Below are 11,318 nucleotides of genomic sequence, written 5' to 3' on the forward strand. Positions count from 1 at the left end.
TCTCTCTCTGTCTCTCTCTGCCTCTCCTGCTCTCACCTCCCCCTCTGCCCTCCTCCCCCTTCCCATTATTTCATATATTCTTTTTTTCTTTCCTCCTCGTCTCACATCCTTTCTCTCCTCACCTTTACCCGTTCCTTCACTTCACCCCGGCCCCCGTCCTCCCCGTGCCCTCTGCTCCGTCCCAGCTGCACCCCCCTCGCTTTTTTTTTTCTACAGGTCTCCTCCTTTTCCTCCTCCTCCACCTTCTCCTTTTCTTTTTCCCTCCCACTCCTTAATCTTCCACCTCTCCTCCTCCTCCTCCACCACCACCCCCTCCTTCTCCTCCTCCTGCACCTTCTCCATCCACCACAGGGGGCACCTTGGGGCTGAGAGGAGGTGAGGGCGTTTGGGTGCTGCCCTGCCGAACCCGACCTTTGCTCTGCAAGTTCACACACAAAATCACAGGGTGAGAGAGTGTGTTGGTGGAGTCTGACCGATCATAATCATCTGATTTAGTTTTTTGTTGACAGCGACAGTGATGTTGCACAGACAGCAGACTCGCTATAGACACAGCTGCATGTTTTGACCACATACGAACTCACAACACCACTGCTGAAACTACAGGGCCTGCTGCTCAACACAAACACACGCACACATATGCACACACACACTCACACACACAAACACACACTTGGGCATTACCTTAAGTTTAGCTGTGTTAGGCTGCATGTCAATAAGTTGTGAAGCAGAAACAAAAAGCAAAGAGCAGTCAGTGGTGCTCACCACAAACAGAAGCTTTAACCAAAAACAAAAATACAGTTACAGCAGTGGTTACACTGGACTTTCCTTGGAACTGTAAAAAAAAATATGCTATTGGGTCAATTTCACTAATTTTAGTCAGACATAATAGCTTTCATTTGTCCCACAGGAATGGTGTCGCTAACTCAATAGTGCTGTTTCTAACAGCAGCATGGGATGCCAGTTGTTAGCTTGGTTTGCTTTCCACAGAGACTTGGCAGACAAAGCAATAACGCCATGTTGGAAATTCTGACAATTAACTTAACACAAACAACACAGCTACATAATTAGCCATATCTGAAAAAGTGTGAGTCTAACTCAGTTCAACAGTGTTAGCAGTAACTCCACAGAACACAGGGTCAGACAGCTGAAAGTGAACTAGCTTACAGACAGACGTGACGAGTACTATGACTGGAGGTACATATAACAGACAATGAGCGGACGGAGCAAATAGACTGACGGACAGGACAGGACTGGTGGCGGGCGGCACATGGAGTGGCAGGGGCATACATACCGGGGTGGCAGTGCGGGTTATGCTCATAAACCTAACAGCAATTAGTACAGGTTTCTGAAAGGAGGGGTGGGGGGGAGGAAGGAGGGAAGGACAGATTAGGGTTAAGGAGCGGTGAAGGTAATCAAATAAGCATGGATTTAGTGATTTGGTCAAAAGATGTCTCAACATTTAGGTTCAAACTGAGCTAAATTTGGTTGGAAAGTGAACGTTTTTTAAGACACTTTAATTAAATATAACTGTCTCAGGTCCATGTGTCTAAAAAACATCACTTTTTAACCTAATTTTCTCAAGTTATAACCAAATTGTTTAGACATATTTCAATCTGTGAATCATTAAACTATGCTTACTGGGAAAGTTTAGATACAGCTGGTTGGTAGCAGGGGTGTAAAAACAGAGGTAGGTAAACTGTGTGTTGGTTCCCCTCATTGACTGATACAGTTGATCTGAAAATAGACGAGTCAACTCTCATTTCAAAGAGGTGGATAAACTGAGTTTGCTTGGGTTTACCCCCCACTACTCCCCTGGTTGGTAGAATAATTCCAGAGGCTTGGGAATCACAAACAAGTTGGCAGCATCTTTTAATTATTGTTGCCAGAAAGACACAGCTTACTGCTCCTTAGAGAGCAGAGTAATTTAATCCCTTGTTAAAAAAGTATTTTGCATAAGTCTGCTGCTGCGATTTTGCATTACAAATACAATGGGTTGTTGTTTCTTTTCCCTCTCATAATTCTGTAAAGTTCAGAATTCTTGTGAAAAAAGCCTTGATGGCTTATACCTATTTATCATTCATATGGATGTTGTTTTTCTCTGAATAACTACCGAAAAGTAAGTTAGAAGAACAGGCATTAATAATGGAGAGGTGTCAGAAATGCTCTTATAAAAGGAAGGGTTTTTGCCTCCATGAGAGGAATATATTTAGTTTAAAGGTCGAAGTGGTTCATGCAAAGTTACTCTGCTGTGTACATGTTTGAGTTATATCCCCCCCGAGTGGGTTTTTTGTCCGCGTTTTGCTTGTGTTACAAAGACACAGCAAAATCTGTTGATGAAAGATGTGAAGAAACACGGAGGAATGAACTCCTGCCATGGCCATGTGAAAACCATGCCAGCTGCTCATGGAGCTGAAAACTGTTGAGTCACCATTTAAATGATGAGTGAGAGGAACAAGTAGAAAAACATCCATGTCAATGCCAACAATAACGATTATTCATACTAAGGTCTTTAGCATAATACAGTATGTAACTTGGCTTAGACGCCTAGAGAGCTGTTGTCAGATCTTACCATGGACTTCCTGATGTGGGTCAGTCGGCTCTTGGCTTTGCTTTCTGCAAACTCCAGACTGCTGATGTCCTTCAGACGAGCTTTGTACTTGCTCATCTGCTCATTGATGATCAGCTCTACACACCTACAGGGGAGAGGTCCATTTAAAACAGAGTTGAATAAAATACGAATAGAATAGAGGATTAGCTTGCACAATCTATTTGTAAATCGATTACAGAATTTGTGTGTGAAGTCCTTGAAGTACTATGCAAATTAGTTACTAGTTGGTTAACATCTGTAACCCTGTCTAATCAAAGTAACTGTAGCGTCACAAGCTGTAACATAACTTACAAAAGTGGCAGTCTTAGGGCAGCAAATATTATGTTATACTCAACTACCAATCCTTTGTAAATGTATATGTTAGAGTAAGTCAGTATTTAGTAACAACTTATCTTTATGAAAGAAACTGTTTGTGTGAAATGAAACCTGTTTTAATTTAGTAATGTGTAAATCTCCACTTATAAAACACTTATGTTGTAACTAGCCTGAGATTGAATTTGAAAAGTGCTGTTACAGGCAGTTATTCGGTTTACAAGCCCTATTTTATGAGCCAAAGAGTTAATTTGGGGAACTACAGAGGGCAGTAGACATACGCTGTGGTTTTGCTGATGTCTTGGACACTCTGCAGCGGGTCGATCGTGTCTGGGCAGCGAAGGATGCAGGGAGCGAACACAATGGCGAGGGCGTTGGCTGACATCCTGTTAGTCTCCTCCTGCAGGGCGATCCTGAAAACCACCGCAATATAATGCTGTTAATCCTGATGTTGATCCTTACAGAGTTTGACACCCATTCCCAATCAACACTGACAGGATGGCATGTGAGTGAGACAGCTAATCCAGTGTGTTTGATAATCAGTGAGAGAAAAACAAAGAGAGTCTGGAACCACTGCTTCGAATATTAAACTGCACAGAGACTTTGCTGACAGGCAAAAACGTTATTCAGATCTAATGAAAACCCTCCTGCTTGAGGCTCTACTGCTGATGTTGATTATTATCTCATCACTCACCTGACCAGATGGAAGATGAGGCGCTCCAGCGTGCTGAGGTGTGTCCTGCTGAGCTGGTCGATCACCGAATACACCCCTCGTATCACCTCCCGCTTGTCTGGCTGACCTGAAAAGAAAACAAGCGCACACCATGAGACCAAGTAACATTTCACCTTCTGAAACCGACTCTCAGCTGGAGGAGCCTCCAGACTGACACAATTACGAGCTTACCCATGGCCCTGAGGAACTCCTCGTACAGTTCAAAGGTCATGAGAGGGCTGGGCAGGTCACGAAGCCACTGTTTGAGAACACTGGCAATGACATGGATGTTGTAGTCATCCAGGTTCACACTGCTCACATCTGGAACAGAGCGATATGTTCAGGTTTCATTCATCTTTCTCCTTTTGTGACTGTATACAGTATATTTAGAAGTTGTGGTAGTGATAGTTGTAGTATAAGAAGACGAAGAAAATAAGTAGTAGTAGTAGTAGTAGTAGTAGTTGTTGTTGTAGTATTGTATTGTCTATGCCTGAAAAGACTTTTAGATTTTAACACAGACCTGCAGCTGCTCAAAGGTAGTCTAATTTATAAAAAATCAGTATTTACAGTACGTAATGACTCCATAAACAGCTTTTACTTTAAACTTTAAAATATCATCACATTAGCGAACACTTCTTACACATTAGAAGCACACAATGAATTAACTGACAGTGAACATGAGTTACATGAAAACACAGACATGAAATGAAACATTTCCTATTTTTTCTTGTTTATGTCAGAGTCAGTCTAACCTGTGTCCAGCCCCTGGCGGAGTTCTTTGATCTTATTGGTGGAGCCCGACTTCCTGTAGATTCCCTCTGTGTAGAGGCCGTGCATCTCGATGTAGTTTATGAGTTTCTCCACGAGCTGAGGCACTGTTCGCTCCTCGCTGGTCAGACGGGACAACTCCACGCCATACTGCCGAGACGACAGCTCCGGGTCATACTTGGATACAAAACACAGAAACACCTTAAAGTCACAGTAAAGGGAGCCTTATGTACAGTATGCGACTTTTACTACGTCCCCTATATCAATTTCGGTATGAAGATAAATGAGACAGAAACTCTCATTTATCACTCAATAATATTATACATGAATATCTACTTAAAATGTGCTAACATATGCTAATATTAGCCACTATAACCTACTGGTCATACCAGACCACAAAAGCCTTTAGCGACAAAACCTTTGAGCGTATTGAATGGAGAAAGAGTGTGTTTATAGCTCATTAATTCAAATTTATTTTAATGATAGGTAGATTGTTTTCAAAAAGAGATGTATTATTTCAAAAACGTACAGAAACTCTCTTAACAGAGGAACTGATCAGAGTAATAGGTACCAATAGATGCCTTTATCTACAAGACCCAGAGGCTGAATATTAAACCAAGAAAAAATAAGTAAGTGGTTTTTTTTTGATTAGCTGACAAAGCCTTTATTTAAAAAAGCCACAATTGGGTTGTAATAAAGTTTCGTTATTTCTGAATAAAAAATCATAAAATAGATAGAAAACTGAACAAATCTTGCCAAAATGTGGTCGGCACACTGTAATTTGTACTATGTTTCAAAACATAAAGTCTCAAAGTAAATCAAAATTGAATCAAAGTTCTGATTAGTGACTAAACTGATGTGACATCCATATCAAATGTTGTATTTATGCATCTTAAACCCTTGCGATATTACCTGAAACAAGAAACCTAAAAATAATGGACAAAAAAAATCTCCTCCTACCTTTTTACTGCACTTGGTGGTCATCTTGGAGCAGCACTTCCTGTGGCAGGCGTAGCGACACACTGCAGAACAACAGAACAACACAATCAGACCGATGGCATTTCTCCAACCTCTGCACAACTGCACCAACAGCTGCCGTCAGTCACAACCCCAAGACTGAGACTGCAAACACTGAGGCGGCGGCGGAGAGTTTGAATGTGACGTCTGTTTCTCACTGTAAGTGCAGATGGAGCTTATAACTAGATAAAAGATAGATTTTTGAAAGGAGAGGGAGGTTTAATCAGATTTTTCTTACACTCAGGGAGGCAGGGCAAGAGTGTGAGTTTTGTGAGTATGAACATGTTTGTTTGTGTGTGTGTGTGTGTGTGCGCAAGGAGTAGGAGGGGGTGTAATGTGCTGTGTGGATGGAAATAAAAACTACACATGGGCCTGAGTGCCTGTGGGTAAGTGAGTTAGGAGAACATTAGGAACTGCTGGTGGTGTGTATATCTGTGTGTCTGTAATATTAGGCACACTTACAGATATTTACAGCCTGCAAAAGGAAAGGCAAATACATTTGTTTCAGAGACAAATGATTTTGTACAAAAAGTCAAAATAAGACAGGTAACACTCATAATATACCATTCATTTAGTTTGGGGACATAATAAATCAGAGGTTTGTTCATGTTGTTTCAATAAAGTCATGAACAATCTATCTTTCTTTCTTTACAGTTGAAACCCATGTAATGCTTTCCAATACACTACAATGTGAAAGTCAAAATTCTAACTTTCACTCATTGTCCCTGATGAATCAGAAAGTGAAAAGGAATTAAAGGTCCAATGTGTAGGATTTTAGTGGCATCTAGCTCCACCCCCTCCCCCTTTAATGCGCAAAGGAGAAACTACAGTTTGCCATGCCTCTCTCTACAGCGAGCATTAGGTTTGCCTCTTCTAGGCTACTGTAGAAACATGGTGGTTCAACATGGTGGACAACGATTCCTATATTCAGGTGATTATACACTAATGAAGACCATTTCTGCCAACAGAGTATCCTAAATGTTACACACTGGACCTTTAGAACAGAGCAGGTGCTTGTCCTGTTTCAAACTGTCTGTCATTATCTTTAAAGTATAAGGTTTATTTGTGAGCTCTTGGTATATGTGCTGTAGCACTGCTGATGCAGGATGAAAGTTAAAAAACTGCTCAATGAATGACTTATCTGTCAGACTACATGTATACAGCTCATGGCTGGTTAAGTCAGAGTAAACATGAGAAACAGCAAAACTAAAAGGCAACAATGTGTACTTTTTCTGTTCTTTGGTGTGGGACAATTGAATCGAAAACTATCTTAAGTCAAACTTGTGTGTTCTCGCATCGCTCTCTCACATTTGCAGACGCAGGCTCGATCCATCATCCAGATGAGTGAGGAGCAGTACTCGCAGTAGGTGGGGATACTGTACTGTGTGGACTTGAAGATATGGCCATTGTGTTCTTCCACCTGCAAGGGGGCAGCAGAACCACCAGTCAGCTCAGCTCAGTTATCACCTTCATTCCAAACAGTTTGTTTTAGTATACACGCTATTTAAAGTGTCCTTAAAAATGTACAACTCACAATGTCCGTTTCCTTTTTCCTCGACTTCTTGCGTTCACGTTTAGGAGCCTAGAATGAGAGAAATGTGTTACCTTGTGCTATTTGTGTATATATTATATGTATTATTTGTATTGTAAAGTGCGGTAAGTAAGTAAAAATAGTGTGTGATGTTAGTGACATTCTAGTGGCAAGCAGTGACAATGCCAAAATCCAACTACACTGCTTCTTTGAGCAATTTAGCTTAAAAATTAACTTTTACATCCCCTTTTAACTGCATTTTCATGTGGCAAAACAATCTCTGGTATTTTTTCTGCGGTGAAACTCCGCAGAGGAACAATTGACTCTCATTAGAAAATGATCAGAGAGAAGTAATTATTACAATATTTAATTTTATCTGACCCATTACTTGGAATGTAATTTTTTTATGTTCTGATAAGTATTTCTGTTCATCCATTTATCCTTCCAGTTTTTAATTTTCTTACCCTGCCGATAGTTCCCTCCATGGGTTTAAACTCTGTCATAAACTCGTCCAGGAAAACCTTGAAGGTGTTGACCCACACCTTCACCGGCGATTCGCTCCAGTCCCTCTGCTCCAGACGCATGGATTTCTCCAGGATGTGCTCAAACAGGGCATAGAGATCTTTGTAACGGATACTCTTCCCATCATCCATCTGGTGGTGAGGGAAAAGGGAAGGACAGGATCATCAGTTCAGCTCTTTGTTTCAAATTTCAAATGAATCCTCCTGATATTTGGCACCAACATTCAACAAATCATCAATAACGATTTACACACAATCACAGGAAAGTATTGAAGACTTTAGTATACTTTAATGTGACTGACGAATCCCCTGACATCTCTATCTCAACATTACTGATGCAGAGATGAACAGAGATATGGTCCTTCAAGCGAAAACAAAGAGGAAACAGCAGCGAGGACTCACCGCCAGGGCAGTGGAGTAAGAGTTGAAGATGTTGATCCTGAACTCCTTCAGCGCTTTTTTGAAGACGACATCCACCATGGTGTCCTTCTTACCATCTTCAGACTCTAGGTCAGCGATCTGGAGGGACAAATGATTTTCAAGTAACAGTCTCCAAAGGCGATGAAACGTAAATAAAACAGCTGAGAGAAGTCAGCAACTGTTTATTGAGATAACATGATGTTAAAATGTAATGTGTAATGCAATGTTAAAAAGTGGACGCAGCACTGTATATATCCTATAATATTAACATTGTAGCATGATAATTCAACTTCAAAACAGGGTGTTAATTTATCCTCTTAGACAATTGCAGCACACAAATAGGCAAAATATGAAGGAGATATACTATTTTGAATCTGATTATAGCAGCCCCATCATACACATGAGTGTGTCTAGTTGTGTGTGTGTGTGTGTTTGTGTGTGTGTGCGTGAGAGTGTGTGTGTGTAGTAATTTAAAAGTATATTGTAAGTAGCAGTTGTATCAGGACACTGTTCAAATAAGAGTGTCAAATAGTGTCTGCAAGATTAATCAAGTTAAATCCAACCTAACCTCACTGTAAAATGTCTTTCTCTGTCTCAATAACTGATGACAGTGTCTGGAGATGTTGCTCTTTATGTTTTTTAATAAATTTATGAATGCTGTTTGACAAACAAAATTGTATCAGCCTGAATAGCACTCGCTGGAAATCTCAATGACAGATTTCTCAAAACATGGACAGTGTACCTTTAAACTGCATACTGTAGACTATTTTAAGTTTCAGGCGTGTTCAGGTACCCTCCTACCTTCTTCATGAGGAAGTCGTTCATACTGCGGTAGTCGTGGGCCGAGGTGAGGATGTGTAGTGCATCGTTTTGCCACTGGGCAGGTTCCAGAGCGATGCTGCTGATCTTCACACTGCGACGCCTCCTCATCTTAGGAGACGGCTCCTTGTTCTCCTTACTATCCCTGAGCCCCCGAGAAGAGGCTGCCTCCAAATCTGGACTGTGAGGAGGAGAAGGGCCTTCTGGGAGAATGGACAGAAAGGTGGATCAAGAGGTGGAGGCACTTGTACTGTACACGTGTCTGTAAATCTGCACTCAAAGGATAAAGACAAAACATTTTGTGTTGTTTTTAATACCTTGTGACTCTCCAGCTTCGCTCCTGCTGCCCTGCTTCTCTCTTGAAAGTTTTTTCTCTGAGTGCTTTGTCTTACTCCAGAATCTCATCTTTCCTCTCATCCTGCTAAATCACAAACACAATTGATTAATTTGACACAAATGTTTGCCACAAAAACAGACGAAAGATCATGGAAAAACTCTGATAAAAGACAATTAAAGGAACAGTGTGTAATGGCATCTAGCTGGGAAGTTGCAGACTGCAACCATTTGAATACAGATCCGCCTTCCAAGTGTGTTAAGAGAAGCTACCGTGGCCAAGACACTCGCAAAAACCAGGAAAGACCCTGCCTACAGCCAGTGTTTGCCTCAACAAAGAGAGTTTTACCTCATGAAATGTCAATTTACTTTTGCTACAGTTCTGTAAATCTGATGATGTTAAAAGTGAAGTTATTAGGAGCAGGAGGATTTTATGTGTAAGAAGATATAATTATAGTGATCTACCTTCCATCCTGACTGGATGTTTTCCTGAGTTCCACCTTGCCCAGGTCTCCTGATGACATGGTCTTATGGATCTTCTTCTGGTCTTTGTGAGATGGCTGGAGAGCAGAGAACAAAATATATTAACACGTATTCTAATGGACAGACCCGGTTCTGGCAGGTTGGAAACCTGCCCAGGACGCTGTGGTTTTTGACTACCGTTCCCGTTACTCAATGTTCTGTTTAAATATTATGGAGTAATATGTTTATATGATAATTTATTCTACAACATAGAGTATAGAGTACATAATTCCACATAACTGCGGTAAATGTTTGTAAATCATGTAAATAACAACATATTGAGGTGAATGACTGATCTTCTAGTTCTATTGAAGTGTACTGATATAATAAATCTACTGACTCAGAGAGTGACGCTGATATTGAGATATCGAGAGAGAGAAACAGAGGTCATGCTTGTCATGTCCTGTTAGAAAACGACGTTGTTAGTGAGAAGTCGTTTGGCTCAAGGTTTTCACGATTCCAGCATGCAGGAGCAGAGGTCGGCGTGCAGTGTGACACAAGGCATGATGCTGTGTTGTTGCTGAAGATCAAAATATAAGTGAAAAAGATCTTCAGTCAGTCTTCATCTCTGTTTGTTGTTGTTGTTGAAAAAGTAGATACATGGATACCTTAATACATTATTGCTGCATTTTGAGTTTTAACCTTCTATTTTCCCTTCAAGACAGCTGCGCACACAGTGTGAAGTTTTCTTCTTCACCTGTCTTTAAGTGACAGTTTAATTTGAGGGGGCAAACAGCAGCAAACTAATTATTTGAGGCTGTAGCTGTGTGTTGCTTTTACTGATGCATTTTAAACTAAAAATAAATAAATCAGCTTCACCCAAATACCTTTCCTTCAGAATGAGTGGTGAAGCGGTTAGTCAATTACTGGGTTACTGGGTCAACAGAAAATTAATCGCTGACATTCAATTAATCATTTAGATTGATTATTCAAACAACAACGCAAAACATTTCAGATGTAAAAAGTGAGATCATGGTCAAGTTATATCTTATTAATAATAATTAGTAGAACTCAAGTTATAAAATCTTAGGCTTTGGACTGCTATTTGCAGCAACTGAAGGAAAAATACAAAATTAAACTCCAAAATGTTGAAGTATCCCTTGATAAAGAGATACAGTACTTTTGTGAGATTAAAAGGAGAAAGAAGTCTAGAAATGACAGCCGAGATGACTCAGCTTGGGCTGAGATTCAAACCAGTAGCTACCAGAGCGACGTGCAAGGCCATTCACGCCAGGCCCGCCACGGTGACGGTCTGTTTGAGCGAAGTGGAGAGACTGTTTGCTCAGACTGTAGCTCAGTAGTCAAACAGTCTGACAGTAGTTCAGTAGTGAAAAGTACGACAAAAGTGTGGTTAGCAGTGTTAAAAGGCTCCTCCCTTGCCACCTGGTCCACCTGAGAAGAAGGTAAAGATTGGTGGCAGCCTGAGTGGACAGGAAAGAGATTGCTGATCAATTGCCTGGAGGTCATGGAACCTCCGGAGACCCGGTATTTTACCATCTCGGAGTCACTGTGACAGTCAGCCTCAGGGTGGACGCATGAGGGAGACAGGGATGGGGGCAGCGTGTGGGAGTGGACGGGGATGTAGTATTCGTCATCGTCGTCTGACTGGGTCGCCCCCTCAGAGTTACAGCGGGTGAGGAAGTCAGAGCGTGTCCGGGACATCCGCGCTTTCTTTTTGGGGCCGGGGCGGCCCACCTGCTTCCAGGCAACCACAGGAACATCAGGTCAGCCGCTACCGTGTGTGTGTGTGTGTGT

The 11,318-nt window shown here is 41.4% G+C and overlaps 1 protein-coding gene across 1 annotated transcript in view; it reads right to left on the bottom strand.

The window, feature by feature from the left end:
* The window catches only part of LOC118330340 (unconventional myosin-IXAa-like), a 127,874-nt gene that overhangs the window by 3,336 nt on the left and 113,220 nt on the right, over positions 1–11,318 (bottom strand). Inside the window, exons 27-42 of the mRNA XM_035664832.1 lie at positions 11,058–11,261; positions 9,507–9,601; positions 9,026–9,129; positions 8,691–8,911; positions 7,872–7,988; positions 7,413–7,601; positions 6,952–6,999; positions 6,726–6,837; positions 5,361–5,422; positions 4,385–4,577; positions 3,825–3,953; positions 3,615–3,720; positions 3,202–3,333; positions 2,570–2,693; positions 1,292–1,345; positions 305–418 (exon numbers count right to left, since the gene is read on the bottom strand). Of these exons, the coding sequence (XP_035520725.1) occupies positions 305–418; positions 1,292–1,345; positions 2,570–2,693; positions 3,202–3,333; positions 3,615–3,720; positions 3,825–3,953; positions 4,385–4,577; positions 5,361–5,422; positions 6,726–6,837; positions 6,952–6,999; positions 7,413–7,601; positions 7,872–7,988; positions 8,691–8,911; positions 9,026–9,129; positions 9,507–9,601; positions 11,058–11,261 (2,004 nt within the window). The remainder of the gene's footprint in view (positions 1–304; positions 419–1,291; positions 1,346–2,569; positions 2,694–3,201; positions 3,334–3,614; positions 3,721–3,824; positions 3,954–4,384; positions 4,578–5,360; positions 5,423–6,725; positions 6,838–6,951; positions 7,000–7,412; positions 7,602–7,871; positions 7,989–8,690; positions 8,912–9,025; positions 9,130–9,506; positions 9,602–11,057; positions 11,262–11,318) is intronic.

Source organism: Morone saxatilis, unplaced genomic scaffold (genome assembly GCF_004916995.1).
Source record: "Morone saxatilis isolate NCDOM2014 unplaced genomic scaffold, NCSU_SB_2.0 Contig2, whole genome shotgun sequence".
Taxonomy (NCBI): Eukaryota; Metazoa; Chordata; class Actinopteri; family Moronidae; genus Morone; species Morone saxatilis.